This window comes from Zootoca vivipara, chromosome 2, assembly GCF_963506605.1.
Source record: "Zootoca vivipara chromosome 2, rZooViv1.1, whole genome shotgun sequence".
Classification (NCBI taxonomy): Eukaryota; Metazoa; Chordata; class Lepidosauria; order Squamata; family Lacertidae; genus Zootoca; species Zootoca vivipara.
This window is the reverse complement of record NC_083277.1, coordinates 90,554,967-90,581,982: the sequence shown is the minus strand read 5'-3', so window position 1 is coordinate 90,581,982 and position 27,016 is coordinate 90,554,967. Positions and strand designations below refer to the sequence as shown.

The 27,016-nt window shown below is 42.4% G+C and overlaps 1 protein-coding gene across 2 annotated transcripts in view; it reads right to left on the bottom strand.

The window, feature by feature from the left end:
• The window catches only part of UBE2O (ubiquitin conjugating enzyme E2 O), a 56,061-nt gene extending 29,277 nt beyond the window's left edge, over positions 1–26,784 (bottom strand). For both annotated transcript variants that reach the window (XM_035104545.2, XM_035104546.2), the window contains exons 1-3: positions 26,191–26,784; positions 4,346–4,405; positions 1,211–1,321 (exon numbers count right to left, since the gene is read on the bottom strand). In XM_035104545.2, coding sequence (XP_034960436.1) covers positions 1,211–1,321; positions 4,346–4,405; positions 26,191–26,595 — 576 coding nt within the window. In that variant the 5' untranslated portion in view covers positions 26,596–26,784. The remainder of the gene's footprint in view (positions 1–1,210; positions 1,322–4,345; positions 4,406–26,190) is intronic.
• Between the last annotated feature and the right edge of the window lie 232 nt (positions 26,785–27,016).

Sequence of the window (27,016 nt, the reverse complement as noted above, 5' to 3'; positions counted from 1 at the left end):
GTTCAGGATTAGGGTACACCCGGCATATAAAAGAATTTAACACCTGTACATTCCCCAGATTACTGAAATAGGTTTGTTCCACCACCCCACCATACTACAAGATTGGGGAGATGGAAAAGTGTGTTGCTGACAAATTTCATGGCAAAGATGAACAGTAACATATCAAGTATACTGGGTAAACTCCAGGGTAATCTCACAATCACAGTTAAGTGATCGAGGAAGCGCAACTGCCCTTCTTTCTTACAATCAATTCAGAGTTGCATCTCTCTGCCTTGTTAAGAATACCAGCAGAAATATTTATCTTCGTTTTGAAAGGTTTCACACTATAGCCAAAACCATTTTGTAGACCCATTCACTGCCCCCTTTGACAAAAACAGTAAAAAATGAAATAAATCTAGGAAATATCTAGAATGAATAAATCTAAATGAAATAAATGAAATGAAATAAATGAATGAAATAAATCTAGGAAATATCTAGAACTCAGAAGTTACAGGCAGACAGTTTCTGTACATTTTTAATGTACATACTTTGTTCCTTTAAAGATTTTACTAACACCATGTTTTAACTGTACTGCAGCTCAGGATCAAGCTGTTGCCATGGGACTGCCTTGATCAAGTGATCACCCCAGCTAATCACTATGCAGAAGCTTCTCACACCATTTGTTATAGACTAAGCCTTTGCTCAGTCTGACAGAAGCTAGCAACATATTCAGAAAAGAACTAGTGTGGCAGTAATGCAAGTATTGCATCATTTACTTCAAATATTTATATACCACCTTTCAATATTAACAATTCCAGGGCAGCAGTTTACAGAGATTAACAATTAAAAACAATTAAAAAGTATGACAACAGATAAGGAACTCCTCAAAATTAAGTCAGAGAACTAAGCCAGTTACAAACTGGGATTAGTTTTTTTAAAGGGCTTTTACTTTGTCTTTATAGTACCAGACAAATTAGGTTTGCTTGGCCCCAGGAAAGGCATGCCAGAGTCAGGATACTACAACCAAAAAGGTCATAATCCATATAAGAAAACCCAGGGAAGCGCCTTACAACTAACATCTTAATGTGCAGATAAGTTTGTGTGGTAGTAAGCGGTCCTTCAGGTATCTGAATTGCATCTCATGTAGGGCTTAGAAGCATTACTCTCTCCAGAGAACACAAGTTGTTAGCTTTCCTGCTGTGTGAGGATAAGTAGTTTTAAAAGCACTCACCCAGATATTCTGAAGATCTTTGCTGTTGACGGGATAAAGGATACAGTTGGTCCCCACCAGTTTTACGGCACACTCTATATTCACATCAATTACTGTTCCACACTGGCTGTCCTGGAAAGGCGAACAAAAAGTTTTTAAACTGCAGGACACACAAGTCGTGCAGAAACAGGCAACCCTGAAAGTTTCACCTGCTATTTATCAGTAGAACACGAATTCAAGACCCAAGGAAAAAAAGTAAGGTAAAGGTAAAGGGACCCCTGACCATTAGGTCCAGTTGTGACCGACTCTGGGGTAACAGAGTCCCTTTTATGCCTTCTTTCCTGAGAGAATTGTCAAGTCTGCATTCTTTGCCTGCTTGACCACCTGTCAACCTTCTTTGGAACCCAGTTTATATCGGTTCCTTTCCCTGCAAGTTGGGGACCCCTTTACATCATCAAATAGTTTGCTTGCTAAACTAGATAGTAACTGCCTAGTAAGTAAGCTCTCAGACCAAGACTGGTCTCTTCATTTTACCCACAAGCCGAACGAAAGTAATGTGGTAATTTCTGTAGAATGTCGGTATTCTCTCAACCTCACTATATTGCAATATGGGGGTAAGACTAAAGTAACAATAACGTGCTCTTTCAAACACTTGAAATATACTGTAGAAATCTCAGATATTTTGCCTGCTATCTGCAGAACAAGTATCAGAGCAAAGTATTAATAAATGAGCCTTGTTTATTGTGTCGCTTTGAGCCTGTAAAGAAAAGCTGGGAAAAATGCTCCGAATCAATGCTCAATTGTGCCTGCATACTGTTCGGCTCACTGAGGAAGAGGATATGAACCCAGATGCATCATTAACTCATAACTCAACTAATTCTTAGTCAACTGGCAGCTGCTGTAATAATGTATTTTTATTTATTAATGAGCATAGTCCATTACAAAATGCAGCTGATGGCTGGGTTCTGTAGCTGTTCCCAAACATCAGGGTCTATTAATGGAAACACACATAGACACACAAACACTTCGGAGGGTTGGCGCTTTATAATATATGAATTAGCTCACTAACCATATGATAATGCTTTTCTCCCTTCCTCCACCCACTGCTGAAACACATTTTAAAAATTGCTCTCATTGCTAAATAAGTGTCTTTGTTCATCCAGAAGGAGGACTCCAAAGTAAGGGGAACCCGGGGAAACTTTTCAACTTCCTATTAAATAGATGGATTTTGTCAGGGGACTGATTTGTAAATCCGGGGACTGTCCCCAGGAAATGGGGATGTCTGGTAACCTTAGGGCAGATAAATCACTGGATGTCTGCAGTAGATCATTGACTCCCCCCAAAGAAGCTGAACAACTGTGGCTCCCCTAAAAAAAAAAGCTAAACATTTTACATCTTCCCTGAAAAATGGGCCTTCCTCCTTCCTAAAAAAAAGCTCAACAACTTTGACCTGAACCCCCAAAAAGGGGGTAGATCACTGTCAGTTTTTAACTCTGTGAGTAGATCACAGTCTCTTAGGAGTTGGCCTTTATGAACTAGTGTGGCCCAGAAAGTCTTTGGACATTACATGCATGTCGGGTGGGATGGGATGTGGAATGCTCTGAGTTTCTGGGAAATGGATAGACTCCCAATGCTGGGCTTTTAATTTGTAATACAGGTCAACTGGCATATTGACCTGCATTAACTTGTAATACAAGTCAGGACTGTGATTCAGAGAAGTACAGTGGTACCTCAGGTTAAGAACTTAATTCGTTCTGGAGGTCCGTTCTTAACCTGAAACTGTTCTTAACCTGAGATAGCACTTTAACTAATGGGGCCTCCTGCTGCCACCGCACAATTTCTGTTCTCATCCTGAAGCAAAGTTCTTAACCCGAGGTACTATTTCTGGGTTAGCGGAGTCTGAAACCTAAAGCGTCTGTAACCTGAGGTACCACTGTACAAGCTGTTTTGTTATATGCATGCCACTCTTTTCCTTCTCCCATTCTTCAAGTGTTTTGCTCTCCCCTTTAAAAAATGACTAAGGCTACCAACATAATGCTTTGTATTTTGTTTCTTAAAAAGGTAATATACTAGTCATTCCTTGTATAGAATATCTTGCAGCCGCTGAGAGCACAATAAATACACACAAAAGTGCTAACCGCAACATAACCATGAGTTGGGGGACTTTAAACCAGTTGGGGTTCAGAAATTCTCATGATCACCAAAAGTAGTTGAAAGAAACTTTGAAAAATGTGTTTCCAATGTTAGCTGCTACACGTCACTTGTTTTGGCAAGTACAGACATACCCAAGCATCCTAGCACATGTATTCTTCTCTTCTTCATCTGAACACTGTGTTGCTTGTCTTAAAAAAAAAAAATGATGGAAGGAAAGAATATTTAACTTCATATGTCTGAACTGGGGTGACAAAACAAGGCCGAGAGTGCTAAATCCCTCTTCAACAGTTCACAGAGCATCTCCACCATGAGAATAACAAACACTTGTTAGTGTTTGGTACCCTCATGCAAGGCAACTGAATGTGAAACTAAACTATGCAAATTAGCTGCAAGGTGCATTGTGTCCCTCGGTGTCACGCCTAATTGCCCTCACCCAATCCAGTTGTGTTTTCAATATTGAGTTTGATATTGAGTTAAAAATCCATCAAACCCCCAACTCAGGATTTCATGCTACCATCTTGCCATGGAAAAGAGAAGAAGAGTGTTTACTAGATCCTGAATAAGGCTACTGATCGGACACAAACTGAAAGTGTATCATTAAATCAACCTTTTCATTTTATAGCTACATTTGTTCCAGGACTCTGAGTAATGGTGCAAACTGCTCTCTGCAGAAATCAACATCTGAGCCACAGCGTCATTTGGAAAGGCTTACAGCAATGCACCTCCAAAGCTGACACAGCTATTCTGGCCAAAAGGTTCAACGGAAAAAATGCATATTAATATGGCTGGCTTTGGCTGCAGATTTTGCTGTAATGTGTTAAGACACCGCAGTTGATTCTATGGAATGCCATGTCTGAAACACAGCAAATGTATTTTACAATACAGCCCGATCACATTCAAAGCCAAATATTTCCTATGTTGCAGATTCAGACTATGCAAAATTTACTACTGAAACACTAGGCATTGGTTTTTCGCATCTATACACAAAACAGCAGTACTTACCCGTGAGCCCATGTGCCTGACGACATCCCGAGGTACCACTGACCGGTCTTCAAGCTTCAGCTGAGAGGGAGGTGGTGGGGAAAAGATAAAAGAGAAAGAAGACAATTAAGATGGATCCTCACCATATGTTCATATGTACAACCTGATTTCTAATCAAGTGGACTACCAGGTTGGTATTTTTTAAATTTAAATTGTACCAATATAAGCTGTAGCTGCACAATGAAGTAATTATCTGTACATCCATACAATGCTGCTGGTATTCATAATTCCACTTTAGTGATGGACACAGCAACAAGACAAGACTATATGGGGTTTTATTTTGTTATGCCATCATTTAATTTTGTTTAGTGTACCCCACCTTTCTTCCAAGAAGCTCAGACTTGCATAGAAAGGTTCTCTGAACTTCTCCCATCCAAGTATTAGTATTGTTAGCATCTAAAATGGAACTTTGGGCTGCTCTTTGTATCTGGGATGAGTATCACTACATAGCATTTCCTACTAGAAATGTAGTAGAAATCCTGCTCTCTATCAGATTCCTTAGAAAGAAACTACACGGGCCATTCTGATTAGCAGAGAGAAATATGTTTTACCTCTGCCAAGAGCAGAGACATTTCAAAGCACAGAGGAATGTGGATCACACACAACAAGTAGTACTAATTGACAGTGCTAGTTTGGAGCGTGTGGGTTAAGAGGAAGATTCTAGGACTCCTGCATATAAAATGGTATGCATGCTTGCTTGATCAGATGTGCCTCTATCTACAGATTGTTTTTGGACCAATGCCATTTCCACAACATATTGTGCCAAATCAATAATAATAATAATAATAATAATAATAATAATAATAATAATAATAATACCAAGGCACTACAGACATGCATGCACACAAAAATAAGAGATAGGTGTTTTATTCAAAATATGCTGGGCAATTCAAATATTATCCATCTGCCAAATGAACAAGCAGCTCAAAGCAAAGGGTACTTGCTTGTGGCCAAGTCATTCTGTCTAAAAAAAGGCAATCAGTTGTGATGGCAATAAAGAGCATTTTTAAACCACTCCTCCTCCCACTGAGCTTGCACTCAATGACAATCAACACTATGACACCGCATCTGCATTATGAACACCTGAAGAAATGTGAAATAGCAGCTCTATAGATAAATGCTCACCTCACTAAACTTGATCATGCCCGCCACACAACCGTTTCTTTACAACAGACTCATGCTTCTGCCCTAGTCAGCACATTCGGTTGCCCCTCTTCCAACACCGTCTTATGTATCCTCCTTTTCAGCTCACTAAAAATCTATAGCTAGAAGGGCTCCATTCTCACCTTGGCAGCGCAATGCTTGTCTGCAATATTTTCTTAGTTTGTCTAACAACCATAACAACAACAACAGCAGGGTATTATTTAGCATGAGAGAAACACAAGCTCTCATTGCATTCAACAGCATTCTCAAGTCTTCATGGCAGTTTAGAGATAATCAGCTGCCTGGTATTGAGAAACACATAGGCGTCACTGCAAGCTTTATGCATCTCAGAAAGCACCAGGATTAACTGTATACTGCAAAGCTATGCTGATAGTGAGTCTCTAGCTGTGCAGTCAGCAGAATAATGAGGTTCACCCACAGCACAGCAGATAATTGGATCGGGTCCTCTCAGCCTCTACCCAAGTCTCCCTGAAAACCTATGTCTTTAATGAAATGGTGGGATGAAAATAAAGGTGTCATTTAGGCTTCCCTGAGAAATTGAAGAGACCTTTCCCCATAAAGCTTATCCACTCCATTTCAGCCAGCAGGAAAATCTGGAGCAGAATCTCCAATACAGATTGGAGAGTATGGGATAGAACTGTCCAAGTTACAATCTATTTATAACTTTAAAAGCACTAACCATAATCTTGAATTGTGCCCACATATAGTTTGTAGATGAAGATCACAAAGAAGCAGAGTAATATATTTCAGCTAGCCAAGGATCTGAACCTGTGTCTCCAGGTCCAATGCTCCTATAGCTACAAAACACTGTCTCATGGGATAGATCTTTTTGTGAGGTTTCCTTAATGTACCATCATGTACACTTGCACAACATATCAAGCAAAGATATCCACAAGATTGGGCTCAGTTCAACGTGCACAGCATTGCACTCTGAGGTTGTGCTGGTCTGCTAAATATTTCAAGGCAGCAATAGTTATTCGGTTAGATGCTGAATTCAAAATCACACTTGACTCTTAGGCATGCAATAAATAATCTAAGTCTCACTAAGTCTTAGCATCAAGCATTGAAGATGACACTTCCCTGAAATCCACTTGCATTGTGTGTACCCAAGACATACATTTAATTTCCCTGATAAACAGAAGTGCCACTCCCGTCGCTCACAATGCAGAAGGGGTGTGTGAAAGCTACTGGGACAATGCAGCACAATTGCATCACTGCTGGAAAACTCAGCTGCAATTTCTATTCACTGAAACAGTTTCAACTCCCTCTCCTTTACAGTGATGCATGAGCTGCGGTGGAAGGATGGGGCTGGGAAGAGACATTTTCGAAGATATGCATAAGCCAAGCTGAGCTGTACACAACACACCTGCCGCACTGAATACCTCAGCAGCCACATTGCTCTGTATTCTAGAGAGGCAATTCTCCACAAGGAAACTGGCTGAGGATAGATGAGAACATTTTGCAATCAAAATGGCTTGCACGCCTTTGTGCAGGAAAGCTGCATTTACTTTCAGTGTCAAGACAAGAGTCAAGTACAATATAAATAATGAAATACCAGAGAATGGAACAATAAAGGGACTGAAAGCTGTAGAAACTGCTTACTGTACAATTCTGATTCCAGACAAAATTCCCAGGACTCCCAAACAAAACTGAATTGCCTCAGGTGAGATATAGCTGAAACTTCATGTTTCTAGTGCTTTTTCCATTTTTAGTACTTTTTTAGCGAGACCACAGGAGCGGCTATCTACAATAGGCAGATCAAGATGCCAGCTATATAGGTAGAGATAAAAGGTACCTTGCCAGCTATATATCCATTTACCAATATCTTCCTTTAAAATCACCATCATTCTCATTCTCTCTCTCTCTCTCTCTCTCTCTCTCTCTCTCTCTCTCTCTCTCTCTCTCTCTCTCTCTCTCTCTCTCTCTCACACACACACACACACACACACACCCTTTCTAGTCCACTTAAAGCAGTCAAGGCATATTGTTGTCTGCTTAAAGATTACACACATAACAAAACTGGTCCCAGAAGCCTCTGCGCTGGGAGAGGCTTTTAATTCCTGGAAGGGCTACAAATACTGCATGTTGTTCTGTAGAAGATGTGCTAGTGGAAATAAGAGAAGTAAAAATTCTTAGAAAAGTAAACAGATGGAAATTCATATAGGAAATGTTTTTTCTTCACATTTACAGAACTACCGTATATAGCAACCTCTAGCCTTGCTTTCCCACTACAGTCAAAAGTGTCTGTAGAAATATGATATGGGGCAGAATTCAGCATCATCATCTCAGCATTTTTCTTTAAATCAAGTTTCTAGTCCTTATGGTTATCTAGCCTAGCTTAAAAGTTCATTGGTAACACAGCAGGTGAGGTCACAGGGCAAGATTATCAGCTCCACACTTCTTTTCCCTCTTTCCTGGATAGCAAAATTATTTTAAAATATTTTTTGAAGTATTTTAAAAACACTTAAATCTAAATGTATATGTAAAGGAATGGGGCTTTACTGCCCTGAACTGCGTGTGTATTATATAGAATGCATATTTTTGCTCGTTTATACTTTGGGAATATATGTCTTGCTTGCAAGCAAGTGAGATAATAGGGGTAACTTGGGAGTCCTAGCAAGTGCCCCACACCTTTTACCATCAAGACGAAGGTATCCACCACTGCTGATGCACAGAACTGCACATCTCTTGCTCCTGCCTATAGGGAGACTCCTTCATTGCACTTGTTCAGATGCCTGCCAAAAACTTCAGTTATATGTTTGATGATTTAAATGTAACTGTTTTATGTACACCACTCAGCGATTTAATAAATATTTTTAAAGCAAGTTATACATTTTATTTTAAGAAATTGTAAGTAATAGTTCAAAGTCAAAATGATGTTGCAAATTTTATTTACCAAGGTACCAAACCCCATCCCTGCCTTTCACATCTGAATTATATTGCTCCCGCCTGTCCATGGATGCAGTCTGAGAAACTAATCAATAGCCACTCTATAAAATGCATTTTGGTCTAGATGATGGGCCAGTTACCACTGAGGGGAAAGCCCTTTGCTTCTTACAAATCAGTAATGTGCTGGGAAATTTCTCCTCAATTAGGAAACAAGGTGGAGCTATGTGGTTTCACTCTGCAATCCAGATTTCTGTCACTGGAAGATCAAAAATCCACATTTCTGATTGGCTATTCTTTACCATTAGGTCATTGATGTGCCATAGACTGTGTAATTAACACAAAAGGTTATTTTGGAATCTGCCGGACCTAACATCCAGTAAAAGTCTAGTCTAGTGCAAGTTTGACTGGGTTCCAAATACAATTCACCAGCATCTCTACCTCTAATGTTGATGACAGATGTAGTATTAAGTCAGTCAGTGTCCCTTCTGAAAGGCATAGTACTTAATAGTAGAGAAATCTGATTTATGAAGCATCTGTCAACTACAAATGTTATACGATCCTGTACCAAAATAGTAAAGATTACTCATATAAAGGCAAGGAAAAAAGCAGTACTTGCAATCTGAGGTGTATCCATGTAATTTTCTTTTATATTATATTTGTACTCTACTATTAGGACCTGGAATAAATGGAAAGCTAATTTATGAGCATTAGACACTCTACAACACCATCTGGCCTAAAAATAGAGTGTGAGAAATGGTTATGGTTGAAGTTTTACTTGTTTATTTACAACAATTATATGCTGCCCAAAATATGTGCTCTCTGGGTGACTTACAGTTATCAAAAGGGGGGGGGAGAACTAACCACGAAATATTAACACAACAATGTTAACTTAATTCTAAAAAGATTAGTAAGTTAGAAGAGATCTTTAAAAATCTTAAGATGCCTGGAAGGGGGTGGAGACCTTTATCTGGTGCTGAAACTAGGTGAGCCTCCCTGGGAAGACTATTCCATAGCCATAGCACCATCACTGAAATAGCTTTCCACATTGTTGTTGTTTAGTCGTTTAGTCGTGTCCGACTCTTCATGACCCCATGGACCATAGCACGCCAGGCACTCCTGTCTTGCACTGCCTCCCGCAGTTTGGTCAAACTCATGTTCGTAGCTTCGAGAACACTGTCCAACCATCTTGTCCTCTGTCGTCCCCTTCTCCTAGTGCCCTCAATCTTTCCCAACATCAGGGTCTTTTCCAAGGATTCTTCTCTTCTCATGAGGTGGCCAAAGTATTGGAGCCTCAGCTTCACGATCTGTCCTTCCAGGGTGCACTCAGATTTCCTTAAGAATTGATAGGTTTGATCTTCTTGCAGTCCATGGGACTCTCAAGAGTCTCCTCCAGCACCATAATTCAAAAGCATCAATTCTTCGGCGATCAGCCTTCTTTATGGTCCAGCTCTCACTTCCATACATCACTACTGGGAAAACCATAGCTTTAACTATACGGACCTTTGTCGGCAAGGTGATGTCTCTGCTTTTTAAGATGCTGTCTAGGTTTGTCATTGCTTTTCTCCCAAGAAGCAGGCGTCTTTTAATTTCGTGACTGCTGTCACCATCTGCAGTGATCAAGGAGCCCAAGAAAGTAAAATCTCTCACTGTCTCCATTTCTTCCCCTTCTATTTGCCAGGAGGTGATGGGACCTGTGGCCATGATCTTGGTTTTTTTGATGTTGAGCTTCAGACCATATTTTGCGCTCTCCTCTTTCACCCTCATTAAAAGGTTCTTTAATTCCTCCTCGCTTTCTGCCATCAAGGTTGTGTCATCAGCATATCTGAGGTTGTTGATATTTCTTCCGGCAATCTTAATTCCGGCTTGGGATTCATCTAGTCCAGCCTTTCGCATGATGAATTCTGCATATAAGTTAAATAAGCAGGGAGACAATATACAACCTTGTCGTACTCCTTTCCCAATTTTGAACCAATCAGTTGTTCCATATCCAGTTCTAACTGTAGCTTCTTGTCCCACATAGAGATTTCTCAGGAGACAGATGAGGTGATCAGGCACTCCCATTTCTTTAAGAACTTGCCATAATTTGCTGTGGTCGACACAGTCAAAGGCTTTTGCATAGTCAATGAAGCAGAAGTAGACATTTTTCTGGAACTCTCTAGCTTTCTCCATAATCCAGCGCATGTTTGCTATTTGGTCTCTGGTTCCTCTGCCCTTTCGAAATCCAGCTTGCACTTCTGGGAGTTCTCGGTCCACATACTGCCTAAGCCTGCCTTGTAGAATTTTGAGCATAACCTTGCTAGCGTGTGAAATGAGCGCAATTGTGCGGTAGTTGGAGCATTCTTTGGCACTGCCCTTCTTTGGAATTGGGATGTAGACTGATCTTCTCCAATCCTCTGGCCATTGCTGAGTTTTCCAAACTTGCTGGCATATTGGGTGTAGCACCTTAACAGCATCATCTTTTAAAATTTTAAATAGTTCAGCTGGAATATCATCACTTCCACTGGCCTTGTTATTAGCAGTGCTTTCTAAGGCCCATTTGACTTCACTCTCCAAGATGTCTGGCTCAAGGTCAGCTTTCCACATAGTGGGCACCTATCATGCTTCACTTTGCAGTGGCACTCAGAGAACGGTGTCAGTTGATGATCTCAAAGACTGGATAAGGGAAAATGGGAGGAGATGACTTTTCAAGTACCTTAGTCCCAAGCTGTTATGGGCTTTCAAAGTCAAAACCAAAACTTTGAATTGGCCTTAGAAATGGTCTGGAAGCCAGCACAATTGATGAAGCCCTGACATAATACATTCAATTGTCCAGTGCCGGTCAACCATCAAGCTGCCTCTTACTGGTTCTGGACTGTTTCAAAGGAAACTCCACATAACACACTGCGGTGATCCAAACAGGCAGATAATGGAAGGCAGGCAGGGCTGCAATTAGCATATCAGCCTAAGCTACTAAAATGTGTTCCAAGCCAGAGGCCTTTTGATCCCCTGCTTATCAAAGCTGGATCAATGAACACCCCTAAACAGTGCATCTGATCATTTTAAGAGGAGTGCCACCACCTCCAGAAAAGGATGACCACCACTCAACTAAGTACTGTACCTCTATATTGTCTGGAATGGGACTCATAGATAATTGGCCATCATCTGCTGAGAGGTAAAAAAAAAACTCTCTCAGAGCACAGAATGATTGGGACCAAAAAGTCTCTTTGAGCTTCATACACTATTATTTTGCTTTTTTAGTAAATTTCCCCAGTGTTGTATTGTACTGGATGGGAGCACCAGATTTCCTTTTCTATCTTGAGAAAAATTGTATTTACCGCTCTCACATCACCACAATGCTTCTTTCTATCTACAGCAATTCCTGCACCGCAGGGTCAGAGAATAGCCACATATTTTACCGTAACTAAAATTCCTAAGCATACACGCTCATATACAACCACCTCCACTAGTCCAATAATTTAAATATTCTTCTAAAGCATCTGCCAGGAAGTATTATTTGACTACTGCATTTATGTTAAAGAATTCTTCAGATTCATTCAAAGCAAAACACATTCCCTCTTCGAAGCAATGCCACCCCCTTCTCCCTTATCATTTGCCAATGCATATTCATTTCTCATTACCCAAGAGCTATGCACCTTTGAGCTGCAGACAGACATATATGCTATGTCAGGTTTATCCTGTTAGGTATTTAATGGTGTCACACTTCACTGGCTTTTTTCCCACTTCCAGTTACTCTTGAAGGGTGGAAATGCACAACAGAAAAGAGGCAGCAACACAGAACAGAGAATGCTTACGATGCTAAGCTCCTAAATATCATTTATAGCAATGTGAAAGCCTGGGAATAAACCAGAAAAATGGGGGGGAGTTCCCCCATTTCTGTGTCCCCCCAATTTGTTTTTGTTTTTTAAATGGCTGCCTCTTCTGATTCCTATTGCATGCTCTTAAAGGCTAGAAGAAACCACAAATGAGACTACTCTGGCTACCAATCCTGGCTTTGAAGAATTAACACAGGCACCTGGGGTATCTTTGCATCAAGTGGTGAAAAGTGGAATAAGGCACCCTTCCCCAACCTGGTGATCCCCCATATGTTTTGGACTACAACTCCCATTCTCCCCAGCCAGTGGGGATGCTCACAGAAGATGCTTCCACTGGTTCAATGCCACTAGGAATACCAACTGCATGTTTACCACTGTTTTTAAATATTTTATGTAAAAAATAAAATGAAATGAAAGTATACTGTTCTCAACTGTCAGTCATCATAGGTATGGCATAAATTGTGGTGATGAAAACATAGAAAACCCAAAGCCTTTAAAAAAAGAAAATCTTTCCTTGTACAGTGGAACCTTGGTTTTCGAATGTAATCCATTCTGGAAGACCGTCTGTCTTCCAAAACCGTCGAAAACCAAAAATTGAAAGCGGAAGCCGCATGGCACGTTTGGCTTCCAAACATTGTTCGAAAACCGAAGCAGCTACTTCTGGGTTTTTGGTGTTCGAAAGCCAAAACGTTCAACTTCCGAGACGCTTGAAAACCGAGGTTCCACTGTAGTTAGGCTAAGAGATATTGAATTTTGACAAACACACAAAATCCCTGTTTTCTATTGAAGGTGAGACTATCCAAATGTACTTTTTAAAAAGACATTGAAACAATGTCTTCATGTACAGTAAATCTAATTTAGTAGACCGGATCACTGAGGTGGTGAACTTTCATAGCCAGCATGACTATTAGGAAAGAACTGTCATCTGTTTTAAAGTGCAGCATGTAGCCTACTGTGGGCAATTGTAACAGTGTTTTCCTTACTCTGCAGGCAGTGCATCTACCCAACTGACTCCAAGTATCAGGTTGCTAGCGGGGTGCCCTACACTGTGCAAAGCTTCACATACAGTATTTAAACAACAGGACTGTGAGAATGTCAATCGGAAAGTACAGCAGACACTTCAGCAGCAATGTATACTTTCTCCTTTCTGTATGCTACGCTTTGTTGCCAAAGGATGGAAAACTTAAGAGGAATCTTATAAGATACTTTCTTTTTCAAAGTGGAGCGAATTTATGTTCACTGCATTACAGATATAGTAGCCAAACAATGAGCTTGCTAACTTTCCAACCCCACACTACAGCTCCTTTTCTTCCTCATTCAGGTGAATTCATTTCAGCTATGGCAAATTATGGTCTGTTTGCCCAAACTGAGGGAACTTGGCATGTGAGGGGAAAGGGGGAACATGAACAGGCAGAAAGCTTTGACCACATAGTTAAACCATGGTTTCTGCATGACACCTGAATCAGTCTACTCCTGGCCTGTCCAACCGGCCGATCATCATATACCAGTCGATCGCAGGATGTCCCTGGTCGTTCGTGGTATCCGGGACCCCCCCCCCCAAAAAAAAAAAGAAGAAGAAGAAAAAAGCAACAGCAGCAGCTCTGGTCAATAATGGGTAGATGACTGCCAGTTTTTGTAATAGTGGGAGTAAATCGCAGTCTCTTGGAAGTTGGATGTGCCTGGTCTACTCTAACATGTTCACAACTGCAATAGATTCAACACACACATGCTATCAGGAGATCAATCAAACCATATCCTTTATCACAGGCATCCCCAAACTTCGGCCCTCCAGATGTTTTGGACTACAATTCCCATTTTCCCTAACCACCAGCTAGGGATCATGGGAGTTGTAGGCCAAAACATCTGGAGGGCCGCAGTTTGGGGGTGCCTGCTTTATCACTTGAGGATAAGAGAGCAACAACAGCTTACTATTTGCATAGTGCACACAGCTTTTCTATCATTCAAACGTGTAATTATCTCTAATGTATTAATACCTCCGTGTCAAAGGACAACCATCTCCTGCTCTCGGCTTTTTTTGCCAAACCAAATATATCTCCCATCTTGAGGTTTTAGGTGTTTTGTTTGTGCCTTTCTCTCTCTGTGTGTTAAGTGCTTTTGTTGCAGCTTTTCCGTTACCTTCCTTGAACAGGAGAGATAAATTGCATGTTTTATTCCAGGTTAGTCCCACCAACGCCTTAATATTTATTTAGCACCTATTATTAGAAGGTCTTACTTGCTACAAACCTGCGTCCTTTGTAGCTGCATCATTTTTTGTCATTTGGTCATTGTGCAATCCCCTAGGTTGCCTCCCATCCCTCCCTGGGCAATTTTGCTGCTAGCTGATGAGCCCACAGGAGACGGCAGAAGTGCTTATTACTAGTCCCCAACTACATGACCTTACACTCTGCACTATCAAATTTCATCCAATTTCTATTTCTCTATTCTGAGGTCATGCATTACTTTCCTAATCCTTATTTGTATTGACTATGCCTATTGATTGCCAGACATCAGCAAAATTTGGCAAACAGTTATCATAACTCTTAAGACATTAGAAACAATGAAACTTCCTTTAGCCTAGACTGTTGCAATTGTTTCACTTTTAAAAACTTGAGTTTAGTCAATCAGATCTACTTCCTTTTGTGTACTGTTTCAAACTCAGGCTCATAAAACAAATCTTTTTTATTATCAATTAGTTTCATTTAAATACAAAAATAATGTCTATTCTGCTTTATCTGTCCCCAATAACTTTTGAAAGTTACAAAATGTAAGTATGTAACAAAACTAAGCTTCTCTTGTTCTTAGCTTTTCATAAATATGAAGAATTTAATGAGATCCATCAATGTGGCTGGGAAGCGGGTGGCGTTGTGGTCTAAACCACTGTGCCTTGGGCTTGCCAATCAGAAGCTTGGTGGTTCGAATCCCCATGACAGGGTGAGCTCCCGTTACTCGGTCCCAGCTCCTGCCAACCTAGCAGTTCGAAAGCACATCAAGTGCAAGTAGATAAACAGGTACCGCTACAACAGGAAGGTAAACGGTGTTTCCATGTGCTGCTCTGGTTCGCCAGAAGCGGCTTAGTCATGCTGGACACATGTCCTGAAAGCACTATTAGCCTCTGCATAAAAATGATGCAGTATAAATGGCAGGTACAATTCTGAAACATTACAGGTCTGCAGGCAGTACTGTACTAAGGGTGGTACTATGGATGCACCCTGTGTTATTTTTCTAGAAAAAGAAGTGCTGGAACTCACCACGAACGCCTCCCCTGTTCTCTTATAATGGCAACGGCGCCCACTTGAGAGGTGCCAAAACTGAGTTCTGGAAAGTTCCGGCTGAAAAATAGCCCTGGATGTACCAACTAGAGCCCACCCTGGGACCTTGCAATGAAGGATAAGTAAGAAATCTAAGAAAGAATTAAATATGAGCGTATATCACATTTACATACTATTACATACTATTTCAACTGGCAAGAGTATGCTGTACAGTACCACATTCTTCTTCCCAGAAATATGCAGCATGTTGAGGACGGAATTTAGGTGGGGGAGTGAAGCAAGATGTGGCACAAACACATGGTCTATAGTCTAATATACCTGAGTCTTGAAAAGGCTCTCATCAGGCATCTTTTAAACTGAAACTGCCAACTTTTACTGCCTGCTACTGCATCTCTGCCTGTTAACAAGTTCTTTGGGTGACATTAGCAGGAGATTATGTTGGTTCCTTTGCCTCCCAATCACCCTGGTTGATTTCTGCATATTGTATGGTTGTGAAAGGTACAGGAGAAGGCCCAGCTGAAGGTTTTCAGATCAACTGGCAATTATCCTTTTTAAATAGGGAATTCAGCAGCTAAACCAAGCATAGCTGCCCTAAAATCTCCAACCTACCTTTCTTCCATGAAGTCTCAGCTGTGCCTACAAAAACTGCCTGCCAGAAATCCAGCTGCTGTGCACACCAGAAATATTTTCTACTCTCCCACACACGGCTCAAAACTATTTTTACTTTTACCCTGTGATTTCTTTCGCTCATCTCCTTTAACACCTAACTTTTAACATCTTGGCCTACCGGAACTGTAAACTCTTCAAGGCTTGGTCTCTGAGAATCTTGGTTATCAATAGCAAGCTTTTATAGTTCTAGAGCAGGCTTCCTCAAACTCTGCCTTCCAGATGTTTTTGGCCTACAACTCTCATGATCCCTAGCTAGCAAGACCAGTGGTCAGGGATGATGGGAATTGTAGTCTCAAATCACCTGGAGGGCAGAGGTTGAGGAAGCCTGTTCTAGAGGCTAACATTAGATAGAAACCATTGCATCCTACACTGCCAAGTTTCAAAAAATTGCTGAGCCATTTTGAACTATAAGCCATAGAATCTACTGCCCTTCGCCCAATTTCTCCTTGTGCCACTCAATCTTAACACAGGGCTATGATTGTGGCCTGAAGTACTGTAAGTTAATAATATTCATAATAAATCAAAACAGAGGCATTTAATTTTTCTGCTCCTGTACTTTCCCCCACTACCACATATTTTTTTAAATAAAATGTATTATAGGAGCTGAATTTCCATTTTAATTTTCCATGGACAGTTTTGTACAATGCATCTACAGCAAGAAGAAATCATATAGATGCTAAAGTGATAGAAGATGGACAAGGTCACTTCACAAATCTAGACTACTGAATTTTCCCACTTCTGCTCTACATCTAAACATACATTGCACTAGGTTTTCTCCCTCATCCTCCTTTTCACATGTACAATTTAGTTGCATTTGCTGAAAGTAGAGATGTCAGTACATAAGCTCTCAAGGTTCGATTTTAGGCATGGTTATGATTTGCTGGATGTTTCCTATTAAAAATGTATAGGTATACAACTGGTCAACATGGCAGTAAAGAACTGGATTCAAAGACTACATTTATTACTCATTAAGGCAGAATAGATCAGCCCCATTCCACTTCTCCTATTACCGGTACTACAATTACTAAAGTATTCCTGGTTATTAAAAAAATAGCATTTGTGAAGTAAAATAATTGTCAAATCAAAAACAGGAGTATTTCTGAACTGCACAGAATTAAATAGAATCAGCCCTTTAGCAGCTGACAAATTAGCTCGCTCATCTAGATGGCTCCACAGATGTTCTGTAATACAGGTAGCCATTGTGCAAACATAAAAGCAATCCATTATGGCTGCATTCATTATAATCCTCTCAAAAGGTCTTTGTTCTAAACATACCCATATTCTAATACTAGAAAGGTCTTTGAGGGCTAAGGAGTGGGCCAACACCACCATGCTCAAGCCACAATTTCTATAATGCATAATGTACTTTTAAACAGATATCCCGACAGCTTATTAAGTATGAGCCTTAGCCTGTATACTGGCTGCGAACAAGTTTTTTTTATATAATGCTGCTAGTTATCAAATTGCTTTGGCAATTGCTCAGCTATAGCTCCAAGTTTCTACAGACTCCAGGTACCGTATTTCCCGGAGTATAAGACGACTGGACGTATAAGACGACCCCCCCACTTTTCCAGTTAAAATATAGAGTTTGGGATATACTCGCCGTATAAGAAATACGACCCGGCATATAAGACGATCCCCGACTTTTGGGAAGATTTTTTCTGGGTTAAAAAGTAGTCTTATACGCAGGAAAATACAGTATTTGTTAGTGGCTAGCTAAGCTCTTTCTTAGTTGTTAGCCCTTCTCATGAATGCGCCCCAGACCATAGCAAAATTTAGCATAGGCCCACTGGGTATGCAAAGGACCAGGACAGCAACTTAGATGGCTTCATCACTATTTCATACTCTGGGATTGCCACCCTTTATTCACCCATTTTTAAAATGGGGAATCCAGACTCTATTGTTGGGAATCCAGTGGTTTGACTTATCTTGTTTTTTCAGACTTCATTTGCAGTAGGGGTGGAGTGTGTTTGTTTGTTTGCAAAACAAATCAATTGCATTACCAGTCACCCCATGTGAAGAGGCAAGGCACCATTGTGCAATTGGGACTGCTATATTTTTAGGGAACTATATCCACAGCTTTCTTCTTTCCTTCCCCCTTCCTTTTTATCATACTTTGTGATGAATGAGCTGATTAGTGATATCAATTGCCTTAGTGTCAGTATCTGCTCAGCTGATAAAGAGGGTACAGTATAATAATTTCCTCTAATATTTTCTCGCAACAAAATAGCACTATTTTGCTATTAAAAAGCAAAAAGAGAAAATAATGTAGTATGATTAGAATTAAATCTGTCTCCTGGGGGGACAGAGACTGACACTAGGGCAGTATGGGACTTTTCTTGACTAAACTGGCCGCAATCAAAAGGAAGGAAATATGGACAGAATCTGAAAACAGGAAACTTTTCATTAACACTGGAAATGACTTTTGAATGGCACTTATAAGTAAACATTGTAGATGGATCTTCGCTATGGAGTAGAGCACAGTGACTAAGGGTAGTGTGGAATCTCAGTTTTAATAACATTTATAGCTAACTATAAAAGAACAGTGCAGCCCTACAGTGTGGAACCACCCTAAAAAAAGCAGGCACTGCAATTCTCTTTTCCAGATAAAGCAGTTTACCTTTCTGCTGGAGCAGTACCTATTTATCTACTTGCACTTTGATGTGCTTTCGAACACATTTTATTCCACTGAAACACATGCAATTAAGTGCTTGCTTCTGTCCTTGGAAAGACCAAACATGTAAAGCACTTTAATCATTTTATAATCTTCTATCACAACTTTTGGTTATACAGCAAATCCAGTTAGTCAGAGTAAACCCACTGAAATCAATGGACTTTAACTTACACCCATTAATTTTAATTGGTTTTAAGTTTTGTATGTTATACTAAGGTGTAGTTTAATGCTAGATTTTTGAAATCTGTTTTCTACTTTTCATCAGACCCAGGTCTGACAGTGGAATTACCTGACTGGTTGATTAGAGGGTGTCAGCAACTATTTTAGGACAGTGGGCATATTTGGGAACGTAATAAACTTTGGGGGCATCACACACACACATGCTCTGCAAATATGCACACATCTTGCTCACTCACCTGCCCCCCCCCCCAAACACTTAGGCTTGAAAGTAGTCTTCTGTTGACTACATTTTTCCTCGCCTTTTGCAATTAAGCTCAAAAACTAAATCCAATTGACTCTTTCAAATCTAATTAGGAAGTGGGTGATCTTCCTGGAGAGTGCAACCAAGGAAAGGGGTAACTTTGTGCATTAAATCACCCTCTGTTGGAGCCAAATCTCAGACCTAATTGCTGAGGGTAAGAGGCGATGTAGTCAACAGGAGGTTTATTCCAAGCCTAGCATCAGCTTCGCAAACAATTTCATCAGGATGGACACAGCTGGGGAGGGAAGGATTTATATTTTCATCCCCAGTGGTGACCCCCCAATGCCCTCCCCCACTGCAATTAGCCTTCAAATAACTCAGACCTAATATTAAGTAAGGGGAGGGAGTCACTGTTGGTGCCAGGAAGGTCCTGACAGGAACACATACACCCACAAGCGCTATGTTGGTAGTCCCACAGGTTAGGCTGGAGAGTAACAAATCCAGATATGAAAGCAGCCCTGTTTAGGGAAGCTTTTAATGTTTAATAGATTATTGTATTTTAATATTCTGTTGTAAGCCGCCCAGAGTGGCTGGGGAAACCCAGCCAGATGGGTGGGGTATAAATAATAAATTATGATGTTGATGACGACTGGGAGGCTTGGGGCTACCTCCCTTCATTCTCACAACAACCCTGTGAAGTGAGCTAGACAGAGCATGAACGATTTACTCAAAGTCACCCAGTGAGCTTCATAAATGAACTGGGAGTTGAACTCCGATCTTGCTGACCCGAGTCAAAATTCTAACTACTACAATAAATTCTGGCATTACTAAACTTGGAATACTTAGCTCTCACCTGTGACTCCTGGAAGCTGTCAGCATGTGACAGTGGCCACACCCAGGGAACAGTAACTGACTGGCCAGCTAAACCAGGTGAGGGTAGCTGATGCGTCTCAAACCCTCAGTGATTTTGGGACTTCCTCTGCGAGACTCCAGCAGATTGAGCGGACGAGACCAATAGCAGGTTCAATGGTCAAGAAGGCAGTTTCCACATGTGCTGTAGAGGGAAGTGAGGGCAAATGGGGCTCGCCAATTTGGGAAGGAAGACACTGACCCTAAACTTTCACTGCCTTGTGGGAAAAGACTAAGGAGTAAATCCTACACAAATCCATAGTGGAGTCCCCAAGATGGTTTTATGCCTCATTCCAGCAACTCCTGCAGCCAAGCTGGTGCCAAATGTATTGATCTGGTTTCCTTTGGACCACATGAGTGAGGTCGAGGGTGGGTCTTGATGTCTGGGCAGCCTAGGACCTCCATACACATTGCCAGGCTTGCACCCCGGGGAGGTCACTTCGGTGCTGCTAACACAGCGGTTTGACTTCGCACTCCACTGTCTCTTGAAATGGGTGGATGCCAACAGCTCACATAGTAACATTAGCTAACAAAGTACACACTAGCAAATGAATCCTGGGTGTAAGGACTATCCAGAAAGTTAAGATTCCCATCACTGCTCTGAGAAAGGCTGCTGGAACTGTTATTCAAGGAGACACTTAAAAATAAAGATTTCAAAAGCACAAGGCCCAAGTTTATATACTGAAATAAAATTAATCACAGACTTTAACCTGCAGAGCAAACTAAGGAAAATAAATGGCGAGTAACCTCACAATATATACAACAGTAATGGAGCAGGTTATCCATTCAATTCTACAGACCTACAGCAATTCCAGTAAGCCTTTTGTTTTCCTTCCGTCTCAAACCACTGTGAATGCCAGGTGGTTCCTAAGTAATCCCCCAAGAGAGTAAAATACATGTCAAAAGCAAGAGGTTTGTTAGATGTGGTTTCTTAGGTGGATAACATAGAATAATGCTTCAGAGCATTAAAAACCTAAGCTAATGCATCAGAACTCCCAGTTCTTCAAACTAACCAGCATTTATTCTCCCCCCCCAACAATATTTAATGCGAGGGCTGTTTATCTTTCTGATATCCTCTACATACTGTGAGATTTGAAATATGTATTGACAATTATGACTCTCATTAATGGTTGTAATGAATAAATGCTGATTGCGCTGAGAAAAGTTGAGAGTTCGGGAGGTAGCTGCCCTACCTCCATGGCCCTGCCTTGCCTTCGAAGGCCAGAATGGAGAGCCCAGGATACCATCACAAGGGCTGTGGGGGTGCGGGACAATGGCACCTCTCCCGGCCGCTGCTCCCAAGCCTCCCCCAAACCACCAGAAAAAAGGGGGAAGGGAAGGTGGGGAGACTGCCAGCAAAGCGGCACATCTCTCCCCCCCCCCCGGAGTTAGCCCGGGGGAATAGTACCCATAGGATTTTCTTCTAGATTTGCCATTTATGGGCGAGAGTGCCTGTGGAATTTTAAGGGAGCGGCTCCCCCCCCCCCCCGGAATTTTAAAGGTGCAGCTTATTTGCGGATATGGCTTATATTTGGGCCAATACAGTACCACTTCTTTTCTGTTTTTACTAATGCAGCTGCTATTTTACAATATCTGTACTCCTCACCCTAATAGATTTGAGACAAATGAAAGAATTGGGTTGGGCTCTTTGCATTATTTGAAGTGTTACGATTGGATTAATGAGAGATAATTTTACAAAATTGCTCAGTAACACTTCACAACAAAGCAATGAACCACAACCTCTGCATTATGTCCATTATTTGAGATATGGCTTCTTAAACTGCGCCACCTAATTCCCAGAGGGGGAGGAAGAGGAGAAAAAGGTGTAATGGGAAATGATTGTTTATATCGTTACCTGGCTTGCATGGGGCAGTACAAACCTGGTTGAAAGTATACACACAGATCTGGAAACATTTCCTGTGACACCAATTTATTGTGACAAAGGCAGGAAACTCCAAAAATTACTGGCTAGTTGGTATACATTGTGAGATATGCTGGTGAGTTTTGATCCACTCCACCTACTTAGAGAGAAGTAAGAAATTCATGGTGGGTCTGAATCTGAGAAAGGGATTGGTTAAAGTTTTTAAGCCTCTTATCTATGGAAAAAACAGGATGTTCACTCATGCAATTGTAATTCTATGGATTTTAAGCTAGCTGAAACCTAAAATAAAATGTAAATTAAATTTGACACTCAAAGAATACAGTATACATTTTGGCATAAATACTGAGTAGTGGATGGCAGTGCTTATTTATTTATTACATTATATCCCACCCATCCTCTAAAAAACTCAAGGTGAAATTTATGGTTCTCATCCTCACCTATTTTATTCTAATCTATTGAAACAGGACAGTCACCATAACTTAGTTCAGGCCAAGAACACGCAGTGAAGTTCTTGGCTATGTGGCGATTTGAACCAGAATCTCCCCAATCAGCACCAGCACCGTCATGATTTTATTATTTATACCCCGCCCATCTGACTGAGTTTCCCCAGCCACTCCGGGCGGCTTGCCTATCACCACACCACACTTATGGGCTGCCAAGGCTGCTGGAATTCCATGTAAAGTTGAATTTCTAGTACAGTATCATGTTGGTGGGTGGGTCTGAATATATGGGAGATGTATATGAATTTAGAAAGGCTCTGTAATGAAGTCTACACCTACTACCGTGTTTCCCCCTTTTTAAGGCGTAGTCATAAAATAAGCCATAGCAGCATTTCTAAGCATTTGAGAAATATAAACCGTACCCCGAAAATAAGCCATAGTGATAGGCGCTGTGCGGAAGAGAGCACTGAGCTCCCCGAGTCAGCAGCAGCAACGCCGGCCGCAGCAGTGTTTGCTGAGTCCTTTCTTGCTTTTGAGACTTGGTTACTGTGCTGGCTTGGGATGGTGTGTGTGCAATTGCTGTTGCTGCTTCGTGTTTTTCAGCTGGATTCTCTGGGTTCTAAGCACTTTCCCCCGTTTGTTTGCGAAGCAGCACTCGGCTGCAGCCCCTGCCTCTCCCGGCGGCTGCAGGAGGCTGCAGTTGATCGCTATCTCCTTTTCCATTTCTTTTGTCTTTGAGCACCCGGCCCCGCCCCCTCTCCCCTTCGTGGAATGAAGAACGGAGTTTTAGCAGCATTTCCTCATTATAAAAAAAAGGTCAGGAACTTTTACTTTAACCTCAAAAATGGGATATTTCCTCTCTCTAAAAACAACTCTGACCTGAACACCAATAAAACGGGGGTAGATCACCTCCAGTTTATAAATCCGCAAGTAGATCGCAGTCTCCTGGAAGTTGGGCTCTATACTTTGGCTGATTGCAAGCCTTTGCATCTTTAAAAAACAAAAACCATGCGCCTCTCAGTCTTAATTTTCCTTTAATTCATCCCCCTATACCCTCCTCCAACCATTGCCTCCTTCCATTCCTTACCCCCCTCCATCTCTCCCCACTTCCCTCACTCCTGTGCGATCTCATTTAGTCATATACTTGCTTTTTCTGTTGTGTTGTCTATTTTATATTTAATATTATTACCCTTTATGATGTTATTTTTTCCCTTGCGATAATTATTTATTTTTTATCTTTAACTAACTTTCCTTTCCATATTTTTCCATATATAACTCAACACTTTCCCATTCCTTCTTAACTCTTTGGATAGAGTGCCCCCCATTATTGTTGTTAATTTTACAATTCCTGGATTTTTTATGGAACCGAACAGCTCGGGTGCTTCAGAATGTGCCTTCTGTTGCTACAGGGCTATGGGGCTTCACTATTTGACCCCCCCCCCAGGTTGGGATTTTTAAAGTAGTTCTGTGGGTCCCAGGGCGCAGAATCACCCCCGATCCTTTCCTTTGTCTAAACAGACCTCTTCCCCCCTGACTTTGGAAGGCTGTGCTTCAAGGGTGATACCAGGGTTTTTTTAAGACCTGCGCCTCTTAAGGATTGTTATGGTCCATAACTTCCATTGCTTTCTAAAGGGTTGGGGGTTTAAAGCACTGCCACCCCCACCCCACCCTGCAGGCGCTCGGAACTGGCAGCGCCAACAACGCGCCCAGCAGCGCGCAAAAGAGAGCACTGAGCGTCCTGAGCCAGTGGGTCCCAGTTGTACCAGCACTTTTTTTAAAAAAAGACACCCCCTGAAAATAAGCCACTGTGTGTTTTTTTGAGGGAAAAAAGTTATAAGACGGTGTCTTAAAAAAGGGGAAACACGGTATTTTGCAAATTCCATGATTTCCAAGTTCTGTCTCGCTGTGGAAATAAGGAAAACTAGATAGAATGCAAAATTGTGATAAAGAACCTAGAAATCACACAGAAAAAGCTTCCAAGCTTATTCCTGCAAATGAGAAAGCTCATACTGTATTTAAGATATGTGTTCATTTATGTACTGGTAGCAACAGAAGCCTTTCACTTTTAGATTGTAGCTTTGAAGGTCTCCCCCGCCCCCAAGTGAGGTTGTTATCTGCTCTGTATGAACTTAATGGACTGTGTTGCAGGGTTGGGGGTGGGGAGACTAAAAGTGACTTAAAACATGCCGATTTCAAAATTAATGCACCACTTCCTTTGAGAGGCACACATAATTTCCATATCAAAGACACTGCTACTCAGAATTGCTTATAGTACTTCCACCCATCATAGCATGTAGTTCCTCTGTTACTACAGTATATCACAAGCTTTTCGATCCATGCAACATTCGTTTATAAGTCCTCTTGGTATTACTTTAGTGTCCATCCCTTCCCAATACAGTAATCTCGTGCCTCATATGTATCGCCACTCAATGAAATTTGAGAAGTAGTTAGAGTTCACTAGACATTAGGCCCTTGTCAACATTCCAAATAACATGTAGTTACTAGCTTACAGATGCACTTGTGAGGGAAAATGTAGAGTCATGAACTCACTCACTCACCTATGGGCATACACAGGAGCCTTTTTATTTAGGCCACAACTTTGTGCTCATTATGTAAGTTACACAGCACAAACACTTGCCCATTTCCTAATAAACAGGGGGTTGGGGGGGTTGCAGGGTTTTTTGCCCCAATGAATTCCTAGCCTTCAACATCTCACACTTGCAACATTCCCTTTGCTTATGCCACAAAGCAATGTCTAGTACAGTGTAGCAAAAAACTGAAAACCACCATATTAGTATAAAATATTTGTTTAGAGTTTAACAACAGATTGTGGAGAACAATATTAATACCCTCATTATGTTTTAGCAAGAAACCTAAATTAATCTAAATGATTGCTAATGAAATGCACATTAAGTCATAATTATTCCCAGTAGCTTTCTGTACACCCTAAACAAGCTCCATCCCCACATATATTTGAAATCCTACAGCTTTACTGTATCCTCGGGTTAAAAAAACCAAACTGAATTTTATGCAGTTCCCCAGAACAAGAAACCCTCAGCAGATATCACTGCAGGAAGTCAGAGGCCACAATTAAGCTCAAGAACTAAGATTTCCAAAAGATCACCTGAATTCCCACCCAATACAGAATTGCAGGTAGATGCCCAGATCAGGAGCATGCAGAACTGAGATCTTATCTCTTGGGGAATATATCCACTATTGCGGAATATAAACCCAATATTTTCAGGAGCTATGAGCAAAGAGAGAAGAATGTGGTTCTCTCTTTCCTTTGTGGTGCAGAGAGCATAATGGGTGGGAGAGGGGAGGCCTAACGAATAGAAAACCCGTTTGGTCCAGAAGCTGCTGCGCATCTTTAACTGGTGCAAGGTGGGCCCCTGCAAGGCGTGATTGGGACACGAGGCCACGAGCTGCCTTTCCGCAACCCCCGAGTCAGAGACCATGGCCACCTTTCGAGGGTGCGGGGCACCCCAGATTCTACACCCACCCTCCCACATGGCCTGGAGGCTCACACCCCACGGAGGCCCTGCCATTTCTTCGGAGTCCTGCCTGAGGAGCCCCCCTCCCCAGCTACTATTCCCCTCCCTCCCTCCCTCCCCGCCGTGTATGCAGATGAGATGCAAACGAGGCCCAGGGCGGCGGCTTCTCTTCTCTTCGGTTACCTTGGTCTCCTTGACGTGCTGCTTAATGCCCTCCGGGTACCACTGGACGCGCACGTAGCCGCGGCGGAGGGGGCTTCCTCGGCTCTCCTCCCCGCCGCAGGGGCCCCCGGACTCGGAGCCCCCCGAGCTGCCCGCTCCGCCTCCCCCGGGGCCGCCGCCGCCACTGCTCCCTCCTCCTCCGCCGCCGCCTCCTGCTCCGGGGCCTCGCCCCCCGTCGTCGTCCTCGGAGTCGGAGTCCTCGCCGTGCATGACGCGGACGAGGCCGAAGCGCACCGAGCCCCGGTAGCGGCCTGACACCAGGTCGTGGGTGAAGAGCAGCCGCTGGGAGCCGGCCGTGGCGGCGGCGGGGAGGGCGGCCGTCGCCAGGGCTGCCGGCGGGGCAGCGGGAGCAGGCGGCTCCGCCATGGTGGTGGCTTGGCCGGCTGAGGCGGGGAGAAGGAAGGGAGGGGAGAAGGAGGGAAGGAGAAGGAGGAGAAGAAGAAGAAGAAAATGAGGAGGAGGAGGGAAGAGGAGGAGGAGGAAGAGGAAGGGATGGCGGCTGCGGCAGCAGCAGCAGCAGCAACGGCGGCCGCTTGGCCCACACAGCGCAGTCACCGTTCGGCGGGGGCGGGGCTACAACGGCCAGGCCCCGCCCCGCTCGCCAAATAGAGGCCGGAGAGGGGCGGGGCGGAGGCAGAGCGCGGAGTGCGCCGGTGGGAGGGGCGCGTGCGTGAGGGAGCGAGGAGAAAAACGGTGGGGGAGGGGGAGAGTGAGGGGAATAATCAGGGCAGGGGGGTGGGAAGGGTTTGATGTGAGGGCAAGGCCGGTGGGGTGGGGTGGGTTTGGC